General features: G+C 41.9%; 2 protein-coding genes and 1 long non-coding RNA gene across 3 annotated transcripts; all 3 read right to left on the bottom strand.

The window, feature by feature from the left end:
* Positions 1-5,178: 5,178 nt before the first annotated feature.
* On the bottom strand, positions 5,179-5,603 carry LOC123485473. The gene is made up of 3 exons (XR_006659020.1): positions 5,557-5,603; positions 5,377-5,421; positions 5,179-5,233 (listed from the first exon to the last, which is right to left on the bottom strand). It is a non-coding gene; the product is annotated as an uncharacterized LOC123485473 (long non-coding RNA).
* Positions 5,604-5,825: 222 nt separating this feature from the next.
* On the bottom strand, positions 5,826-12,708 carry LOC123485475 (collagen alpha-1(I) chain-like). The gene is made up of 7 exons (XM_045216422.1): positions 12,650-12,708; positions 11,924-12,001; positions 11,353-11,397; positions 11,183-11,236; positions 10,676-10,729; positions 6,336-6,389; positions 5,826-5,900 (listed from the first exon to the last, which is right to left on the bottom strand). The coding sequence occupies exons 2-7, from the start codon at positions 11,981-11,983 to the stop codon at positions 5,826-5,828; spliced, it is 342 nt and encodes a 113-aa protein (XP_045072357.1). The 5' UTR covers positions 11,984-12,001; positions 12,650-12,708.
* LOC123485474 (collagen alpha-1(III) chain-like) lies at positions 12,023-20,724 on the bottom strand. The gene is made up of 8 exons (XM_045216421.1): positions 20,528-20,724; positions 15,274-15,522; positions 14,845-15,063; positions 13,921-13,937; positions 13,643-13,675; positions 13,453-13,485; positions 12,650-12,740; positions 12,023-12,123 (listed from the first exon to the last, which is right to left on the bottom strand). Exons 1-8 carry the CDS (start codon positions 20,652-20,654, stop codon positions 12,023-12,025), a joined length of 870 nt encoding a protein of 289 aa, XP_045072356.1. The 5' UTR covers positions 20,655-20,724.
* Between the last annotated feature and the right edge of the window lie 1,410 nt (positions 20,725-22,134).

Below are 22,134 nucleotides of genomic sequence, written 5' to 3'. Positions count from 1 at the left end.
CTTCTCCTGTCTTACCAGGGTCTCCCTGTGAGGACAAATTAACAATGATCAACAATCAATAACATGTCAATGTTTCCCCTTCTTATATCACATAAGTGGCATTCAAGTGTCTCTCCTGACATTGTATGGTCCATGGTAGATGCATTGAACAACTACAGTATTTCACTCATCATTCTAAATGTGATGGGTTTAATGGAGCTGATTCTACTGTATATTGTGGAAAGGAACACACACACACAATCGCCATAAAGTGCTGGTTACTCACAGTAAAGCCTTTTGGTCCAACTACACCCATGGTTCCAGCTGGACCTCTGGAACCATCTGATCCTGCTGGCCCTGATCCCTCATCCTCTCCTCCTCTCCCTGAGAGAGAGGGGGGAGAAGAGAGAGAGGGGGGGGGGGGGAGAGAGAGAGAGAGAGAGAGAGAGAGAGAAGAGAGAGAGAGAGAGAGAGAGAGAGAGAGAGAGAGAGAGAGAGAGAGAGAGAGAGAGAGAGAGAGAGAGAGAGAGAGAGAGAGAGAGAGAGAGAGAGAGAGAGAGAGAGAAATAGAGGTAGGTTCACTTGTGGCCTGTCTATAGATAACACCATGTATTATACACCCCCCTGCGTATTTAATATGCTTCTGAACACTTACATTAACGTGGATGTTACCATGATTACGAATAATAATGAATGAATCATGAATAGAAATTTACAGACACACAAATATAATAACCCCCCCCACAATGCTAACCTATTGTAATGGTGAGAGGTTTAGCATGTTTTGGGGGATCGTGATTTTTGTGCATCTGTAACTTTCTTACTCATCATTATTCATGATTCATTCATGATTATCCGTAGTCATGGTAACATCCACATTAATGTAGAAGTGTTCAGAAACATATTTTATTCTTATTTACAATAAAAGTGACTCCAGAATTAGACAATACATTATTTACCATTAATTTCTATTGGGCACAACATAATCTGAAACACAACCAAAAACAAACTGCAAATGCATCCAACAAGTTTGTAGAGCCACAAGCTTGATGTAGTCATTGCGGCTAGGAATATGGGTCCAAATACTAAACTTTTGACTCAATTGAATACACTATAAGTGAATTTGTCCAAATATTTATGACACCTTCAAATGGGGTACTAGATACATAAAGTGCACTCATTTCTAAACGGTAAAACTGATACCGGTATGTATGAAATCACCTCATATAAAACATTTAAGCTCAAATCCAAAATGCTGGTGTATAGAGCCAAATTAAAAGTTTTAACATCACTGTCCAAATAAATAGGTATGGGAGTGTATATATATTTCCTGGACTCATGTCCACACACCATTGGTCCTTGCTGTCCCTCGGGACCCTGGGAGCCGAGAAGGCCTGACAGACCCTGGAGGAAAGAAACGGGAGGATTTTAATCAACTCAGTGATGAAATGTCAAACGCTTTACTCTTTTTTTTCTTTGCCGGTTTTGTTTATGTACTTCTCATGTCTTTTTCATCTGGTATCAACGTAAGTGTGACGATCACCACAAAGGAATATACTTCTGTCATAGAGAATGCTGACGAGAGGTAGTGGTGTGTTATCTCACCCGGGCCCCCTGGAAGACCTGGCTCCCCAGTCGCCCTGGATCACCATCGGCACCTTTGGCACCAGATGATCCACCCAGGCCTCGCTCACCTTGGGCACCCTGGTCACAGAATGGAGTGTGGCGTTCGAATGGCATAATATTATTATTCAATTACTTACACCGGCTGACTTATTCTATGGATTCGAAGTGAAATCAACCTACCTTTTGACCAGGTAACCCATCCTGACCAGGAAAAACCTCTATTGCCAGGAGCACCCTGAAAATTACAAATTGGTTTTTATCAAAATTTGCTAAATGATTTTGATTTTAATCAAATAATTTTGCTGTTATTGAATGCACTGAGGAAAGAGAGAGAGCGAGAGAGAGAAAGAGAGAGAGAGAGAGAGAGAGAGAGGAGCGCACGAGAGAGAGCGCCAAGGCGAGAGAGAGAGAGAGAGAGAGAGAGAGAGCGAGAGTGAGAGTGAGAGAGAGTGAGAGAGAGCGAGAGAAAGACAAGACAGACAGACAAAGTTCTTGTAGTGAGTGAAAGAGCTGATTTACTCTCTCTCCATTGGGTCCAACGGCGCCTGAATCCCCGGAGTCACCCCGCTCTCCCCCTCTTCCCTCCTCTCCCATGGGACCCAGCGCTCCATGATCACCAGGTGCACCCTGCAATGATATCATAATCAAACAAGATGGCTGCTACATCATACATCAGTGTTATAACATATAAACATGTTATATTTTACTGAATGGACTTTTAAGAGCACCATGAATATATTGTTGTTGCACTCAACTTTGGGTGTGGATAAACTACTTTGTCCCTAGGAGCATCAAACTGCTCAACATGCACCAATCACTTTAAAGATAGCCCAGGACTGAAGGAAGAGCCCAGTGGAAAATGTTGTTACCCTTGATGTTGTCTTTAACTCATTGCTCGATAATGCAAGTGACATTTCTGTCAAAGGCCAAATAAATGAACTGAACATGCTGAACATTTGAGGAAGGCTCAGATACACATGCACCCCATTCAGACAGTAACCAGCGCCAGCATGACCTGCCTTTCAACAAATGCATGTGGTTGCTACTGTACAATATCACACCATGGAATTAGTGAGATTCATTATGACAGGTTGTATATCTTACAGATTCTCCTTTGAATCCAGCCTCTCTTTTGAATCCGTAATGCCCAAATCACCCTGTGAGAAGAAGATGATGGATAGATGTTTCACATGACATTGTTTTTCAGGTCTACTGACAATGTACGGCTTAAGGTTTGAGAACTAGCTTTTCTTGACACCGCTATGAACATGTAGCCATATGATAGCATTTTAACTGCAGCATGGAAACCAGCAGTAGTTTATATGCCCTTTGTAACAAAACTAGGGACCTGACAACCATTCTTGATCCAATCAATGAAATGAGTGGTCAAAATTAAACAACACATTTCTACCAGCTGGCCCTTAGGCCCGGGCAGTCCAGTGGTTCCCTGTGGTCCGGGGTTCCCCAAGGGCCAAGCAGTCCAGTCAGACCCTGGATACCTGGAGCTCCCTGGAGGTAGAAATCATCATTATATCTAAAACAGGTATCTAACCTGTGTTCACCCATTGATATCTATGCATGACTTTTCTGTAGCCTGTCCTGTCTCTGTGACTCTGTGCCAGGGCCCATTCAACAGGACAGGCTGTAGTCTACTGTCTCTGTGACTCTGTGCCAGGGCCCATTCTAACAGGACAGGCTGTAGTTACTGTCTCTGTGACTCTGTGCCAGGGCCCATTCTAACAGGACAGGCTGTAGTCTACTGTCTCTGTGACTCTGTGCCAGGGCCCATTCTAACAGGAGTGGGCTGTAGTCTACTGTCCAGACAGCACGGCATGTGGGGGTCCAAACACCCTATTACACACTGTCAATGATATTACATTGTTGAACAATAAATAATCAGATTTTAATATTTGGGTGAGTGGAAGGTGAGAGATACATTAGGTTGAGGGGAGGAGAAGGGAGTAGCTGAACAAGGAGATGAACAAAGAGATGAACAAGGAGAGATGGAGAGTGTGAAAGTGGGTGGAGTTGTACATACGATGGTCCTTTGGCTCCGACAGCACCTCTGTCCCTGTTGGACCCTACAGAAATCAACAAAATATGTTTTTTTAAGTCATTTATTGAAACTTTATTTAACCAGACAAGCCAGTTAATTAAGCATAAAATATTGTACATTTACAGTGTCATTTATAATGTCATTCAAATGTAAATTACATTGGAATTTACTTTTAATGGACCTTTCAATCAGAAACCAGATTCAGCTACATTTTCAGTGAATCAATCTACACCCTGAAGTGGTGAGTTGTTGACAGTACAGTTACCATAGGTGTAGAGATTATTAGCATCATGGAATTAGCCAAACACCTGAATGCCCGTAGCTCCAGCCAATCCCACGCGTCCGGCCCCCCTTGGTCCCTGCTGGCCCCCTGTCCCTCGTGGGCTCCTGGGGGGCCCTGGTTGCCCCTGGAGACAACAGTGTCACAGTCAGAGTGTGTTTACATGCACTCTAATCAACCGCTGATGAACAGATGCATAGCTCATACTGAATAAAACACCCTTATAAAAAACACCCTCATATAAAGATCTTTATCGAAATAGAGTAATCCGAATGGGTCAGTTTCAAAATTAACTTAATTCTGAGGGGGAAGCACTGGGTTATACGCTTGAGTCACTAATCTTTAGTACATGGCTGGTAAGAAGAAGAGGACTGTAGTCCATCAAAGTATAATAAAGAATGTACAGTACTCGCCTTTATACCTGGACTACCTGGGAATCCTGGAGCTCCAGTGATCCCCATAGGACCCTAGAATCACATCACATACAGTAGGCTACATGTCATCCACACCTGGGGCTGTGTCCAAAATGGTACCTTATTCCCTTCACTATATAGAAACTATATAGGAATTAGGGAGCCATTTCAGACACACACTTGGTGTTGGTAACCACTGGCAACATCACTTTTGCCCAGTTAACATCACTGTTGATTTGTAAATGTATAACACTTTTTTTGACTGGCTTTCAGGAAAATAGTGTATTTTGAGTAGATACAGAGTTGCTTTTTCATTTGTTTTGTTGTATGTGTAATACTGATTTGTGTATCATAATAATTTGATATGAAGGGTGATGTTTTGTTGGATGTTAGAGGTCTTACCTGTGGTCCTGCTTTCCCAATATGTCCAGATTCACCACGCTTCCCCTGTATGGAGAGAGATGCACAACTGAAAGAGGATTTGACAAATTCAACTCTATCAACTCATCATCAATGCACATAAGCATAGGAGGACAGTGGCAGCATAGGCTGTCATTGTAAAACCAGGCCGCCATTGTAAATAAGAATTGATTCTTAATTGACTCGCCTGGATAAATAAAAAAATAAAAAACAAAGGTTACAACGTGTGTCACTGATAAGCTAAAACAAAACATTTTGTTATGACTTTGAACCTACATATAAATCAGTGATGCCTCATGCCTCAGATCAATTGAATTCAGGTGGGCAATCAATGGATTGGAAGAGATGGAGTTGTGTAATGTAGACTTATAGGTCAGAGGTCAGAGGTAGTCATATCTCTCTTACCACAGGTCCAGTTGGGCCACTCCTTCCTCTCTCCCCTTGCATTCCTGCTGGACCCTAACATATACACATAATATTACACTCCCTCACTATCAGATTGGAAACATATCAGCGTATTTAGAGATATTAGTGTGTACTAGTAACAGGTATTACAATCATGTAATCATTTATTATCGATGAACTAATTGATTATGACCTACCGCAGCACCAGGGGGCCCCATTCCACCAGGAGTACCTGATGGGCCCTGTAAAATAACACACACACACACACACAGAGAAAGAGAGTCACGGTATACGCAGCAATACGGAAACAGATCATTTTTAGATACTAATCTTGCGGAGCAGGACGAATATAAAATTATACATGATGATGAGTTTACCTTTGACCCAGCAGCACCAGATTGACCTCTCGCTCCTAGAAGACCTGTAAGTGACCCTGTTGATAAGACATTAGTTAATTAGTTCTGATCAGGTCTGTTTTGGCTCTAACAAATCTCACAGGAGTTCATAACAGCACAGTGCGAAGTAAACTATTTTAATAATGTACACGCAGCCATGCTTCAAACTACAGTACATTGTCACACTTTTTAATGATCTGATATAGATTTGTCACAAATTAAAAGATGGAGGTTAGATATGAGCATTGTGATCATCCATGTGTTGCTGCTGACCTTAAGCCCTTCAGTCCAGGGTGACCTGGCAGTCCTGGGAAACCTCTGGCACCCTGGAAAACACCACATTCAATCACTGTGTTATTATCACATGTATAAGTACATACAGTAGCCCCTTAAAACAATAGTCTATTCTAATTGTGGACTGTTGTTCATTGGTTTCATTCCAGTTTAGGTTGAAGGCGATGGTACCTGTTTTCTAAAGTTGTATGGGAGTGGATGGGAAAATAAAGTGCATCTATCCACAGTGTCTTATATCTCACTCTATTCACATGGAAATTGTTTGAAGTGATATAATCAAAATCATGAAATGTCTATCACAAAAAGAAGTGTGTAATTGTGTTTTTGTGAATGCCTTTGTATTCGAACACTCATTCGATTTACAGTGACAGAGAAAGAGATTTCATGCATAGAACAGTGATAATTGGTTGTTTGAAGGCTGACAGACAGTTGGTTGTGTGAACTTTGGATGATAGTTTGTTACTTACGGCAGATCCAGTGGCTCCCTTCTCTCCGCCTATTCCGGTTGGACCAGGTTCTCCCTGTTAAGGGAAAACATCACATGACCTTCTCAGTTGCTGGAAGATATTACAGTACAGGTAGTTAACAAATTGTTGTAGTTTTCACCCTCTCAGAGTTAGACAAACAGCATTTCAACAGATTAACATTACTTCAGGCAGGAAGACAAACAGCATTTCAACAGATGAACAGCACTTCAACATAGGACTCCAACTGATTCTGGATAGATGTGGGAAGACTAAATGTTCAATGCAATAAAGGTTGATGTAGAACAAAGGTTTTAACAAAATAATTGTCTCCATTTTGTCGCTAAATGATCATGCCCGAGAAGCCGGTGTTTGGAGGATATATTGGCACGATTCGCCTCGGGCCGGCAAACAGTGCCAATATATCCTCCAAACACCGGCTTCGAGGGCATTATCACTTTTTTTAATCACTTCAAATTGAAGCTGGAATGACAGCAAACTAGCTGCATTTCCTGTTTTTCTATTGACATTTCTTTGTTTATGTCCATAACATTGATGCCGATTCATGATTTCAATTGGCTGAGAAAAGCAGCCAGCCTGTCTGTATCGTCCGGACTCCGACACGTTCATAGGACAGGTAGAGATCGAATTTCAATATTGAAACAATGTTGCAAATATCAGAGAGACAGACAGCAAGGTTATTACAAATCTCCGCTGTTGAAAACCAAATGCTAGTCTAAAAGAAATGGGAGATAATGTCTAGATTCTTTTTACAGTGTAGATCTAATATATAAATTATCTGGCTGGGCTAATGAGACAGTGGATTGCACAGTCAGATGGAACAGAGTAAATAGGCATTTCAACGTTATAGATTTAGCCGGTGGTAACTTGCGGAATAGACAATAGCTGGAATGCGGTTTTAACCAATAAGCATCCAGGATTAGACCCACCCATTGTATAATCCTGAACAAAGGTGTGTTAGGCAGTTTAGTGTTTAATTTAAAGACCCTTTCTCCCTTAGGTCTCAACGTAGACTTTGATCTGAAGCCATTCTTGTAATTATTGTGATTTAGCTATTAATTGTAAATGTTTGTAGGCCTATGTAGCCAAATTATATCTACAGTGGGGAAAAAAAAGTATTTAGTCAGCCACCAATTGTGCAAGTTCTCCCACTTAAAAAGATGAGAGAGGCCTGTAATTTTCATCATAGGTACACGTCAACTATGACAGACAAATTGAGATTTTTTTTCCCCAGAAAATCACATTGTAGGATTTATAATGAATTTATTTGCAAATTATGGTGGAAAATAAGTATTTGGTCACCTACAAACAAGCAAGATTTCTGGCTCTCACAGACCTGTAACTTCTTCTTTAAGAGGCTCCTCTGTCCTCCACTGCTACCTGTATTAATGGCACCTGTTTGAACTTGTTATCAGTATAAAAGACACCTGTCCACAACCTCAAACAGTCACACTCCAAACTCCACTATGGCCAAGACCAAAGAGCTGTCAAAGGACACCAGAAACAAAAATTGTAGACCTGCACCAGGCTGGGAAGACTGAATCTGCAATAGGTAAGCAGCTTGGTTTGAAGAAATCAACTGTGGGAGCAATTATTAGGAAATGGAAGACATACAAGACCACTGACAATCTCCCTCGATCTGGGGCTCCACGCAAGATCTCACCCTGTGGGGTCAAAATGATCACAAGAACGGTGGAGCAAAAATCCCAGAACCACACGGGGGGGACCTAGTGAATGACCTGCAGAGAGCTGGGACCAAAGTAACAAAGCCTACCATCAGTAACACACTACGCCGCCAGGGACTCAAATCCTGCAGTGCCAGACGTGTCCCCCCTGCTTAAGCCAGTACATGTCCAGGCCCGTCTGAAGTTTGCTAGAGTGCATTTGGATGATCCAGAAGAGGATTGGGAGAATGTCATATGGTCAGATTAAACCAAAATAGAACTTTTTGGTAAAAACTGAACTCGTCGTGTTTGGAGGACAAAGAATGCTGAGTTGCATCCAAAGAACACCATACCTACTGTGAAGCATGGGGGTGGAAACATCATGCTTTGGGGCTGTTTTTCTGCAAAGTGACCAGGACGACTGATCCGTGTAAAGGAAAGAATGAATGGGGCCATGTATCGTGAGATTTTGAGTGAAAAACCTCCTTCCATCAGCAAGGGCATTGAAGATGAAACGTGGCTGGGTCTTTCAGCATGACAATGATCCCAAACACACCGCCCAGGCAACTAAGGAGTGGCTTCGGAAGAAGCATTTCAAGGTCCTGGAGTGGCCTAGCCAGTCTCCAGATCTCAACCCCATAGAAAATCTTTGGAGGGAGTTGAAAGTCCGTGGTTGCCCAGCGACAGCCCCAAAACATCTCTGCTCTAGAGGAGATCTGCATGGAGGAATGGGCCAAAATACCAGCAACAGTGTGTGAAAACCTTGTGAAGACTTACAGAAAACGTTTGACCTGTGTCATTGCCAACAAAGGGTATATAACAAAGTATTGAGAAACGTTTGTTATTGACCAAATACTTATTTTCCACCATAATTTGCAAATAAATTCATTAAAAATCCTACAATGTGATTTTCTGGATTTTTTTTCTCATTTTGTCTGTCATAGTTGACGTGTACCTATGATGAAAATCACAGGCCGCTCTCATTTTTTTAAGTGGGAGAACTTGCACAATTGGTGGCTGACTAAATACTTATTTTCCCCACTGTATGATCGTATGCTATCCATTCATGTTTTTTATATGTTCTATAAATATTGTAAATTAACCAATGATATCAAGCCACACTCGGCCATGATTGCAGACCCCTGTGTGTGTCCTTTGAAACCATATAAACTAGTGACCCGCAGTGTTTGTCATTATACCCTGATGAAGAAAGTTTGTCTGTCGAAACGTTGGTTATAAAATGATTGCATCTGAGCTCCTAGTGTGTACGGCTCTCCTTTTCTTTTCCAAGTGTTCTACTCCGCTAGCCAGCACCTCGTCTCAACAGGTGTGGATTTCTTTCGCTTCCAGGTTAGGCAGTTTAGTGTTGTCTAAGAGTCTAGATGGTTGATTGACACGTGGCATTCTACCATCTCTGATAAAGGTTAGAAAAAAACTAGCTAATGACACACAACATGGCATGTTAGGGCAGAGTTAGATACACCAAGGTATCTGTCACGCCCTGGCTCTGGGGACACTTGTATGTTGAGCAGGGTGTGAGTTTCCTTTGTGTATGCTAGTTGTTGTATTTCTATGTTGGCCAGAGTGGTTCTCAATCAGAGGCAACGAGTGTCAGCTGTTGCTGGTTGCCTCTGATTGGGAACCATATTTAGACAGGCTGTTTTCCCACAGTGGTTGTGGGATCTTGTTCCAGTGTGGTTTGTGTTAGACCGAGGACGTCACGTTATCGTTTGTTGTTTTGTTCGTGTAATCATTGAATAAATAAGTATGTTTGCATTCAACGCTGCGCCTTGGTCCTCCTCCTTCGATCGTGACAGTATCGGTGTTAGTGTAGCCTTCACTAGCACGTTAGACACACCAAGGTATCGGTGTTAGTGTAGCCTTCACTAGCACGTTAGACACACCAAGGTATCGGTGTTAGTGTAGCCTTCACTAGCACGTTAGACACACCAGTATCGGTGTTAGTGTAGCCTTCACTAGCACGTTAGACACACCAAGGTATCGGTGTTAGTGTAGCCTTCACTAGCACGTTAGACACACCAAGGTATCGGTGTTAGTGTAGCCTTCACTAGCACGTTAGACACACCAAGGTATCGGTGTTAGTGTAGCCTTCACTAGCACGTTAGACACACCAAGGTATCGGTGTTAGTGTAGCCTTCACTAGCACGTTAGACACACCAAGGTATCGGTGTTAGTGTAGCCTTCACTAGCACGTTAGACACACCAAGGTATCGGTGTTAGTGTAGCGTACACTAGCACGTTTTTCAACCGCCGCCTATTGAATAAAATATGCAGAACTACCAGCAATGCTGTAATCTACATTAGCAACAAGACACTACACTTACATAACATTTGTATCTGTTTTGATCAGTGGCAAGTGGCAACCATGGTCTATGGCCGTGTCTGAAATCTGTCTTGTGTACTACTTACTAAAACTACATACTGTGTACTAATCATACTACACACTGTTTAGAACATATGCAGAAAGCCTACCAATATCAACATACTAGGCTCATTCATACTCAGAAGACGTTATGTCTAATGCGGGTTGTTCCCCGCCACTGGCCCTGTGGGTCCTGGTTTATAGTATTGCACTATATAGGGAATAGGGTACCATTTGGGACACGGCCTATGTCTGGTCGAGTGTAGAGTACTTACATCTGGTCCTGATTTTCCTGGTGGGCCCTCAGGTCCTCTGTAACCAAAGCCGCCCTGTGTAAAAACAACATGTCAAATCACACACAGTCAATAAAACATTTTGAGCAAAGGCTCTTGTAGATCTTAGTGTAACACCTCGATACGGTGTGTGAGAGTGAATCGGAGGTAGTTCAGTGATCCAAGCTGGTGTGATGATGATAACTTTGCCTGAGAACTGAAGACTTGCGTTAGCTCCCTGAGCTAATGCCTAGGACAGGAAGATTAGATTCAGCCGATTCAGTCGCGGGATGATTTTTTCTTGAATGGATGGTAGGGGGGCGGAACAGACTGCAAGACCTCAAGAAGCTCAAACAGATATAATATTTGACTAAAACATACATTTATTTTAATATTTTTGCTTTAGCTCAATGGACTAACAGTCTTCAAGCATGTAGGCTACCAGGATTCAAACCCAGTCAAAATAACATCAGAGAGATGTCTGATGCAGAGATTGTGCTTGGTTCTTACCATGGATCCTGGGTCTCCAACGTCTCCTGGGGCACCCTGTCCCCCTGTAGGGCCCTACGAGACAGGGGTGAAAAGGAAAGCATCACATATCTGTCTGTTGAGTTACAGAAATGATCTCCAGTAAGAATTGATGTCTGAAAGGTAGATATAGTCGGCTATCTTTGACTTACTGGTTGACCAGGCTGTCCAGGAGGCCCTCTTGGTCCTGCCTCACCCTAAAATATACATGGAGACAACATACAGAGACAGAGTAATGAGTAATGAGTAATGAGTAAATAGTAATGTAGGCACAAACGTAAATTAACTGTCGTTCAATCAAACCCGCCAAAGACAATGTATAAGACAGGATGCTGCTGAGGGGAGGACTGCTCATAATAATGGCTGGAATGGAGCAAATGGAATGGAAACCATGTGTTTGATGTATTTGATACCATTGCACTAATTCTGCTCCAGCCATCAACATGAGCCTGTCCTCCCCAATTTAGGTGCCACCAGCCCCCTGTGGTGTATATGCTACCGTATGTTTTCCTTGTTTACAATCTACTGCCCATGGACTCACACACTTAGCAAGGACTACCAGTCATTGAGGTTGTCAGGGGCTTTTTAGTATAGGACAGCTGATTTAATAGTAACTCACCCTGTTGCCAGATATCAACCCCATCATCCCAGCTGATTTAATAGTAACTCACCCTGTTGCCAGATATCAACCCCATCATCCCAGCTGATTTAATAATAACTCACCCTGTTGCCAGATATCAACCCCATCATCCCAGCTGATTTCTCACCGAAGCCTGCAGCCATCTGAGAGACCAGCTGGCCCTGGGGGAGAGAGGAGGACAGTCATTCTTCATTCCTTATCACGGTGTGGAAGTTCTTCACTGGTGACCACAGACAGGTAGCCGCCTCCATATGAAGAGAGAGCAGGTGCAAGGTCACCTCAACTGGACAAGTGCAATGAGAAGAGGGCTAGAAACGGGTTGGAAGCTCTGAGCTATCCCTACAAGCCCCCCACATCTCTTTATGTGCTCTGAGTATCCCTACAAGCCCCCACATCTCTTTATGTGCTCTGAGATATCCCTACAAGCCCCCACGTCTCTTTATGTGCTCTGAGATATCCCTACAATCCCCCACGTCTCTTTATGTGCTCTGAGATATCCCTACAAGACCCACGTCTCTTTATGTGCTCTGAGTATCCCTACAAGCCCCCACGTTTCTTTATGTGCTCTGAGTATCCCTACAAGCCCCCACGTACTTACTTTACGTTTTGGGGTGAAAATGATTTCAGTTACAGCAAGCACATTTGGCCAAAAAGCAATGCAAAATACAAATGGCTGTATTTTTGCCACAACATACCCACCCAGTGAGTTTACTAACAAGTGTAGGGAGGGAAAGCACTTTTGACCAGAAATGAAGGTTACAGACCGCACCAGTGAAGTGTCGGCTGGGAGGACAGACAGACAGACTCACCCCAGGGTGTGAGGGCTGGCCGGGGATCCTGGCTCACCAGGGTTCCCTGGGACTCCTGGTTCCCGTCGATGCCAGCTGGGCCCTGTAAACCCTGGATTTTAGGAAACACGTGCAAACTCATGAATGACAGTATACAACGTCACTACTACAGAGATGATCTAACATGTCTACCAGATTCAACATATAAAGTATTGAAGAGCAGTGAGTTAGCTCAGTGTAGTGTGTTAGTCTTAGGCTAGGGAAAAATCACATTAAATCGCAGTCCTGTAACACGCTTCTCTAGATGTAAATGTCATTGTGTTAGACATACTTTTCTGCCCTTGAATCCAGTGTATCCTCTGTTCCCCTGAGCTCGGGAGGACCCTGAAACATTGACACAGATAACAAGAAAACATGATGACTTCACATGATAAGTTACACTAGTAGTAGTGTCTTACCACTGTGGCTGTGGAAAGACCCGAAGTAGTAGCATCAGGTCATTCTCCTTGGTTACTGAAGCTCTATAGCGCCATCTAGTGTGTATACAATAGGAGGCTGGTGGGAGGGAGCTATAGGAGGATGGGCTCATTGTAATGGCTGGAATTTATGGAACGGAGTCAAACACGTTGTTTCCATGTGTTTGATGTGTTTGGTACCATTCCATGAATTCCATTCCAGCCATTACAATGAGCCCGTCCTCCTATAGCTCCTCCCACCAGCCTCCAATGGTATACAGTTTGAGAAACTTATAACATAATAATATCAAATATGTTAATTTATGAAGACGTTTTTTTTTACAAAATAAATGGCTACAGAGTGCTCACCATTGGTCCAGGTTGACCTACTGGCCCCACGACCTGGAAACAAAAAACAAACAAAAACAGTTGTTCAGATATAAAAGTGACAGTATGACGTTTTGGATAAGAGTTGTCATAATAGGCATCAAAAGTCACATGAATTCTTGATTAACAAATGCACTGTTTCTGTCTCTGAGATGTATGAAAACAGACTTACGTCAGGGATATCACCAGGTTCACCTTTCTGACCCTGGAAATCAAATGCATCAATAACAATGTGACAATCAGCTCAGCTATTCAGGTAGCCTGGTCCCAGATATGTTTGTGCTCTTGCCAACCCCATTGGTCACTGTCAAGCCAAATATGACAATGAGTGACAAGGAGTTGGCATGTCAACACAAACAGACTAGCACTCAAGCTAATAATCAGGAGTGTGTCCAAGTAAAAATCAAAGTGGAAAACAGAAAATTGTGAATATCTTTCATCATTACTCACCTGGAACGCCATCATTTCTTTGAGGAAGGAAAAGGAAGAAATCATATTTTAATGTAGATCTTTTATCCTTAAAGTGACGTGTGATCTTTAATGACTTGAGACTGTGTTATATGTTGAAACGCTATGAAATTCAGTATGTTTTCCCCTCTTATCATCAGTCAGTGAGACTGGCAAATGGGAATCCAAACTTAATCGCTACGTTTCACACTTCAGTTTGGATTCCCAGGCAACACCTTGCAGTCACAGTCAGTCTGAGCTAATGATGTAGACATGTGAGCCTCGCCCTTTAGACATACCATTCATATATATGTTTAAGCATGTATATGTGCATATATATACAGTACCGGTCAAAAGTGTGGACACACCTACTCATTTAAGGGTTTTTCTTTATTTGTACTATTTTCTACATTGTAGAATAATAGTGAAGACAACAAAACTATGAAATAACACATATGAATCATGTAGTAACCAAAAAGGTGTTAAACAAATCAAATATATTTGAGATTTGAGATTCTTCAAATAGCCACCCTTTGCCTTGATGACCTTCATGTCTGATTGGCTCAAACGGATTAAGAAGGAAAGACATTCCACAAATTAACTTTTAAGAAGGCACACCTGTTAATTGAAATGCATTCCAGGTGACTACCTCATGAAGCTGGTTGAGAGAATGCCAACAGTGTGCAAAGCTGTCATCAAAGCAAAGGGTGGCTATTTGAAGAATCTCAAATATGAAATATATTTTGATTTGTTTAACACTTTTTTGGTTACTACATGATTCCATATGTGATATTTCATAGTTTTGATGTCTTCACTATTATTCTACAATGTAGAAAATAGTAAAAATAAAGAAAAACCCTTGAATGAGTAGGTGTGTCCAAACTTTTGACCGGTACTGTATATATATTAGTATATCATTTATCTCACCTATCCTCCTGTTAGCGCTGGAGAAGCTGTCACACACGGGGCAGCACTCTCCCTCAGGGATGGTAACCTTCTCACAGTTCCCCACCGTCTCACACTGCACCTCCTCACAGAGGGTGGTTCCACTGTCACACACACACACCCTGCACGGCTCTGGGGTCCACATGTCGTTGTGGGCGTACACCTGCCCGTTGTCCCTGCAGGTCTCATCCTTCTTCTCCTCTACAGAGTCATGGAGATTGAAGAAGAGAATATGAATCAGACATAGGTCCTATTAGAAATACTGAGAGAATGTAGTGAGACTGTAATTAGAATGTAACAACACCATTAATTGAACACCATTCCATTCCATGACCATGAGTAATAATTATCTTAGCTGACGCTTGAATCTGTAAAACATGGATCAATGTAATGTGGTGAGAATGAGTTCACCTGTTTTGATCTTTGGTAGCAGATTATCCCAGGTAGCAGCCTGCTGGCCCTGGGTACCTGCAGCCTCAGAACACACAGGGCAACATTCTCCCTCAGGGGTGGTGGTTTCCTTACAAGCTAGGTCTTCACATCGGACATCCTCACAGGTAATAGTGCCCAGGTCACACACACAGATCTTACATGGCTCCGGGTTCCAAATATCATTGTTGCTGTAGACTTTGCCGTTTTCTGCACAGCTGTCTTCGTGCCCTGCCAGAGCAAGTAAACAGCATTTGCATTCAGACGTGTATCTTTACATGTTATGTCCTTATGGAGTAAGACGTAGATTAACCCTTCACAATAACACCATGAAACTACACCGCTGTGTTTCTGGGACTTTCAGAGATGACAAAAAGCATGAATGACCATTTCTGGCCAATAGAATCAAGGGGTTGTTTAGCAGGCCTGATTAGGGAAGAGAGTTTTTAATGACCATGTGACCTGATGAGTGTCCATGTGACTAAATGATTAGTATTGTAGTTCTGTGTGTTTATTCTATGCCCACTAGGTGGCAGACTGAAGCGAGAGAACACCGTCCCAGAGTGGGACAATCTCACATTTACTATAATGTGGACAATGTGGTATTGGTGTCATTGTGTTTAAGTACACGTCTGAAATTCTTTGTTTTCCCCTGTTAAATCAAGTATAGCTCACTTGCCACAAACTCGGCATTGTGTGAAACGTTCAGTTTAGGGTTTTTATGAAGAATGTAACACATTAACACGGTTAGAGAGAGAAGGACCATCTTAGATTGTCCCCAGGATAGAATGTGATGACCTACTCTTTATGTAGCTTGGTGCATCAGCTCCACATAACTATTATTTTCAGTGAAGCTCCTCATTGTCAAATTGTGAAGTTAAATGTTTTTCCTCCAATGTGTAATTATGAATCTTGGAAGAAGCTCATATACCAAGGATGTAGTTGTGTAGGGTGATTGCTCATCATAAGAGCAATTTCGCAAATTTCTATGACAAAATAGGAAGCTTGCCTTTATAAATCATTATGTTACTTGTTTCACATCTCCACACTTATCATTCAAAGTTGTAAATTCTAGGCCTGCATCTAAATATAGTCGACATAAGTACTGAGCAAGACACTGACGTCATGTAAGTCAAACCCAGTAATATAGACTAAGAAATCAGACTGTCCTTTCAGGTTCTGGGCTTGATGTTATTTTTATAAATAGGCGTCTACATTCCCCATCCCACTTCAATGAGATCCCGAAGACTAAAGTTCACTGGAGATAATAAGAAGATGTTCCACAGCACAGTCGATGACACGGAACAGAAGCTCTTTTCACAATTAATCTGTGAATCAGGGAAACATCACTCCAATACAGATGTTGCCAGGAAGCAAGAAACAACCCAAGCATTTTCCATGCCATTATCTAGGCGGGTTGGTGGGGCCTCTGTTGGAACTAAAGAGAGTGAAACTAGGGGAAACCCTGACCACCTGCTGCAGTACTATATGTAATATCATCGCGGCATCTCACTTTTTATAAACTTAGCCAGTTTTATATGATAAACTTAACTTCTAAGTACTCATTATGTGGGTGAGCCTCTCCCCAAGAGAGAAGCTACTTTTCAAAAGCAGGAGTTATTTCAGGGAAAACCACAGCGGCCTATATTATAGGTTATGCTAAGCATGTGTCTGTGGCTGGTCTGTATTTCTAACCCAGCCATGAGAGGCCCCACCCAGCTAACTCCACAGCCATGGAATCAAAACGCTTCATCATATGGACCAACTTCCATTTCCAAAATGTTATAACGTTATTAAATTAAGTCAGCTGTACCCAAGTGAATAGTGTACATTAATCAATCATTTGTATATTTACTTCACCAACCAGGGTGTTATTATTAAATCCATTATGTTCAGCGTTTTGATCACTATAAAAGTGAGGCCTGTGGTGACTGTAAATTGAATCCATTTGTGGTTTGCACATGGACCATAACACCGTTTCACTTGAGTTAATTATCCAATATGGCCGCCTGCCATAATTTTCCGTACATCACACTGACCTATATGACACTTTACTGCTCAGCTGTGAAGTCAGGTGAAAGTGATCGTGGTGTTATATTATCAAGCATTATAAAACATTGTCCAATAGTATACTGTTTTACAGCCAAAGAACATTGGGAATATTTTAGAAAGTATGGTTTTCTTGTCTTTTTCAGTGTAGCATTAATCTGCTCAAACAATACACCACAGGAGGCTGGTGGCACCTTAATTGGGGAGAATGGGTTTGTGGTAATGACTGGAGCGGAATCAGTGGAACGGTATCAAATACATCAAACACATGGTTTCCAGGGGGTTTGATGCCATTCCATTATTCCTGCCATTATTATGAGACTTTTTATAATAAGACGTTTTCTACAGCAACATGGGCCTAAACCCCCGAGCAGCAAGTGTGACCTACTGGGTTTGAACTCAGGTTACCTGCCTGCAACAAGTCTGCTATAACCCACTGAGCTAAAGCCTAGGCATCAGCTTGGGGAGCTAACACAAGTCATCAGCGGCCAGTTTTTCAAAGGTTATCTATCTGGATTTCACCTATCGGATAGGATTAAATACCTAGATATAGAATGAAAGAATGGACGAATCATTGACTTGAATGGGGACTCCGTTCTATTCATTCTGTTTCTATGCATTTTATCTTATCGATAGACGACATCCGGACAGATAACTTTAGAAAAACTGGGCCCAGGTGGCAGGCAAGGTTAGGCCTACTTATCACTTGATTGACCCACTGCTACGCAAGCACATACAAAAGTGGCAAGGAAAATAATCATTTGGAGAAACCAGACTCAAGAATATGTTTTGTTTACCACATCAGTAACTTACATTCTTCCCTGTTCGAAGCCAGTATACTTCTAAAGTGATATGGGCTTTGTGGATGCCGACAGTATGAAGCATATTCATACCCAGCATGCATCATTTCACTGGGCGTGTCCGGTCGCTCTCTGGCAAACCACTGACCAAAATCAGTGGCCTGTTTTGGTCCATCCCAACATCATTATGACCATGGCACTCTACAACCCTTCATTCTGCCTCAGCCTTGCACTGAAATAGCCCTTCCAGCCAGCCAGCCAGCCAGCCAGCCAGCCAGCCAGCCAGCCAGCCAGCCAGTCATACACACAACACCACTTTAGCACGTAGTCTGTCTAAGAGGGATGTATTTTCGTTGTATGCAAAAATTGTTGCCAGGGCGTTATTGTAAATAAGAATGTGTTCCTAACTGACATACCTGGTAAAAACAAAATAAAAATATGTATTCTATCCATGTATTGATGTTTGTATCCAGACAGCATTTCTGAGAGATCCCATTAGTGTTATTTGAACACTTTATTTACTTACTTGTAAAAAGCTACAATATGAGCAATGAGAAAATAGCACCCATTAAAAGTGTTTATTTGGTTTAGCTCAGTTTTGGGGAGTGATGTTGAGGGCAAGGCCAACGTGGTCTAGAGACGCCTGTAAACTGGACTAAACATGCTGTGGGGTGAGAGGTATGATGGTGCTTATAAAACAGACCACTTCCTGCTGTAAAGAAATTACCCATTTTAGTACTTTACGTTTCACTGTGAGAAAATAATTGTGATATTGAGGCCTGTAAACTAAACACAAGCTTAAAACAAAAAAGTATGAATATTGTATATACAACACCTATAGATGTTCAAAAAGGCCCCATAAAAGTATAAAAAGCATAAAAGTGTTGCATCATCTCATTGTCATGCTTGATCTATCCTGAGAAGGGTTGCAAAGGTAGGGTATATTACTCAAAACTTTCGAGTACTTTACCAGTAAACTACCAGAATTTTGGTAACTTTCAAGGAATATATGGAATTTTATCAGATGACATCTAGTGGCCTTTTTGGGTACTTCAGACAATCACAGGTGTCTGTAATTATCTCTGGCCCTCTGTGTGGACTTATCACATGTGAAATATATACAGTATACAGTACCAGTCAAAAGTTTGGACACACCTACTCATTCAAGGGTTTGTCTTTATTTTTACTATTTTCTACATTGTAGAATAATAGTGAAGATGTCAAAACTATGAAATAACACATATGGAATCATGTAGTAACCAAAACATTGTTAAACAAATCAAAACAAAAGATTCCGGTAAATTTGGTATATTACCGGTGGCTTTTCAACCCTAGTCCTTTGTTCCCAGAGGGAATCCTTTGTTCCCAGAGGGACCTTCACTAACTTTGTTCCGTGTAGATTCAAGAGCTCCATGGGAAAAAAGTAATTCCTGTACTCTGCTGCAGTTCTGTGGAAAAGGTTACCAAGCTACCTGAAAACTCTGTCTTCAGAGAATAGCTTTAAGATGAATAGCTTTAATAGCTTTAAAAAATATCTGTCAGTGTGATTAGGGGTATTCTTTGACGAGACGACTCCTAAACAGGCACCTCTGTGCTGTTGATAAGGTTGATATAGTAGTAAATGATTATACTGTTGTTGTTTTTAAATTGCATTGGGTGTGATGTGTCAATCTTGCCCACCTGCCATCTACCTGCCATCTACCTGCCATCTACCTGCCATCTACCGGCCATCTACCTGGACCACAATAGTCCTCCACAGTGGACGCATCATAATACCCATAAAAACACGGATATGGTTCCAATGGTTTTTCCGCCATTCATTTTTTACATCGTGAATTCTACAAAAAATGCAAATTAATTGTGTGTTTGGTGTCGGCTTACCTTGGCGTGACGTTTTGATAGCCATGTAATTCTCTCCCGGACAAGGTGAGTTTTATCAAAATATTCGCCTGAATTTACTCAACAAAATTCACAATGATAATTATTGATAAAAGTCACCTTGTCCAAGAGAGACTTGCGGCTATCAAAACGTCACGCCAGGGTAAGCTACATGAAACACAGACCTTATATGAAGCAGTTCTAAAATCCCAGATGGAAAAATGAATGGTGAAAAAATGATATGACTCATACTGTGGTACTCAATGGAAAAAAGCCTTCAGGCTTTATTGTGTTTTTATCTTCGATAATGTTTATGTCTGTAATGTTGTCTGCGGCTGGAGCAGCCTACTACTTCTAATTATTTAATAAATTCTATCAATCAATAAAAAAAATGTAGAACAAAAAGTTAAACACATAAGCAATTCATATCACCAGTTCAAGCCAGAGCAATCAACACAATCATCGGTCAGTCAGACCATAAGTCATGTAGTGCAGCCCCGTCCACTCACCTAGCTTGACATCCTGGCTGGCCACTGCCAATACCGGAACCAAAGATATAGCCAGACATAGAATAATCCTGGAGTGCACAGAGGTGGCCATGTCTGCACCTGAGACAGGCACCTTCCGAACACACATACAGGGTAGACAGGAGGACGAGAGGAGAGGAGGACGAGGGAGCTAGGCTAGCGTTGCAGTACACAGTACCATCCAGTAATATCCAAGTAGCCTTGAGAGGAGAAGACAACTGCCTTTTGAGAAATGTTCTCTCTCTCTCTCTCTCTCTCTCTCTCTCTCTCTCTCTCTCTCTCTCTCTTTCTCTCTCTCTCTCTCTCTCTCTCTCGCTCTACTTCTCTCTCTCTCTCTACTTCTCTCTCTCTACTTCTCTCTCTCTTTCTCACCTCTCTCTCTCTTTCTCTACTCTCTCTCTCCCTCTCTCTCTCTACTTCTCTCTCTCTCCCTCTCGCCTCTCTCTCACTCTCTTTTTTTAGGGTTGTCTAACCTCTAATTTTCTTCCTTTTGCCTGTGCTCTCAGTCTCAGACATCCAGCATTGGTCAGATTACTTAAAAAATATAATCAGTTACTGATCAACGCTCACCAGCTTCACAAAAAAGGCTCCCCAGTCGTTTCTCTGCATTAACTTGAAATTGTGAAGGCCTTCATAGAAGTTTATTCATGCCATGTTCCCATATGGCCATTTGCACAGTAATATGTATTTTTGTCCTGCTAGTCTTATCCCTATAATAATAATAATAATATGCCATTTAGCAGACGCTTTTATCCAAAGCGACTTACAGTCGTGCGTGCATACATTTTTGTGTATGGGTGGTCCCGGGGATCGAACCCACTACCTTGGCGTTACAAGCGCCGTGCTCTACCAGCTGAGCTACAGAGGACCACCTATAATAACCTACCTGGGTAATCATTATGAGTGTTAATGGACCCGTGTGAATACAGACATAGTTCGAATCGGATCGAACCCACTACCTTAGCGTTACAAGCGCCGTGCTCTACCAGCTGAGCTACAGAGGACCACCTATAATAACCTACCTGGGTAATCATTATGAGTGTTAATGGACCCGTGTGAATACAGACATAGTTTACACTGTGGAAACCACACCCATTTCCCACTTTTTTAAAAGTATCTTATAAATAAACGACATTACGTTTAATTTCCTAGCCAAACAGCTAAATTACAAGGGATGCAACGCAAGGTCATAACATAACATATCCTGTATGCTCTTTGGGTGGGGAAAGCCTTGGTCTAGAAGTATTAAACTCCCTCTAACATGTAGACTAGTCTATTATTGGTACCAGACACAACCACAAGCACAAGAAAAGTACATTTGAACATAAACACCACAAAGACCACCACTCTTTTTGCTATTTGTCATGATAGTTGACAACACAGGGTCCAGATGTTTCACATGCTACTCAGAAAGGAAAGGGTCACGTTGAGTCAAATCCCAGAGACTGCATGCTGATTGTTGTTTTTGTGGTGAGCTGAATGCTATGGCATACAAAGGTCTGGGTGGGTACAGGTAGAGTACAACACACATTAAAGGACAATTTCACCCAAAAACCATCTTTTGGTATTTGTTTAATTAGACCCAATAC

The sequence above is a fragment of the Coregonus clupeaformis genome, unplaced genomic scaffold (assembly GCF_020615455.1).
Source record: "Coregonus clupeaformis isolate EN_2021a unplaced genomic scaffold, ASM2061545v1 scaf0705, whole genome shotgun sequence".
Classification (NCBI taxonomy): Eukaryota; Metazoa; Chordata; class Actinopteri; order Salmoniformes; family Salmonidae; genus Coregonus; species Coregonus clupeaformis.
The sequence above is the reverse complement of the archived record's forward strand: the minus strand, read 5'-3'. Positions and strand labels throughout refer to the sequence as shown.

Bases quoted from the DNA above. Each gene is read 5' to 3' on its own strand.
- LOC123485475 (XM_045216422.1), bottom strand. From the start codon at position 11,983: ATGGCTGCAGGCTTCGGTGAGAAATCAGCTGGGATGATGGGGTTGATA. The intron at 11,398-11,923 runs GTGAGTTATTAT...TGTATATTTTAG, and splicing joins GGTTGATATCTGGCAACAGG to GGTGAGGCAGGACCAAGAGG. The intron at 5,901-6,335 runs GTAAGTAACAAA...GGTGTTTTCCAG, and splicing joins AGGGAGCCACTGGATCTGCC to GGTGCCAGAGGTTTCCCAGG.
- LOC123485474 (XM_045216421.1), bottom strand. From the start codon at position 20,654: ATGTGTGTTCGGAAGGTGCCTGTCTCAGGTGCAGACATGGCCACCTCT. The intron at 15,523-20,527 runs GTGAGTGGACGG...TTGCTCTGGCAG, and splicing joins CAGCCAGGATGTCAAGCTAG to GGCACGAAGACAGCTGTGCA. The intron at 12,741-13,452 runs GTGAGCACTCTG...CCTAAAATCCAG, and splicing joins TAGGTCAACCTGGACCAATG to GGTTTACAGGGCCCAGCTGG.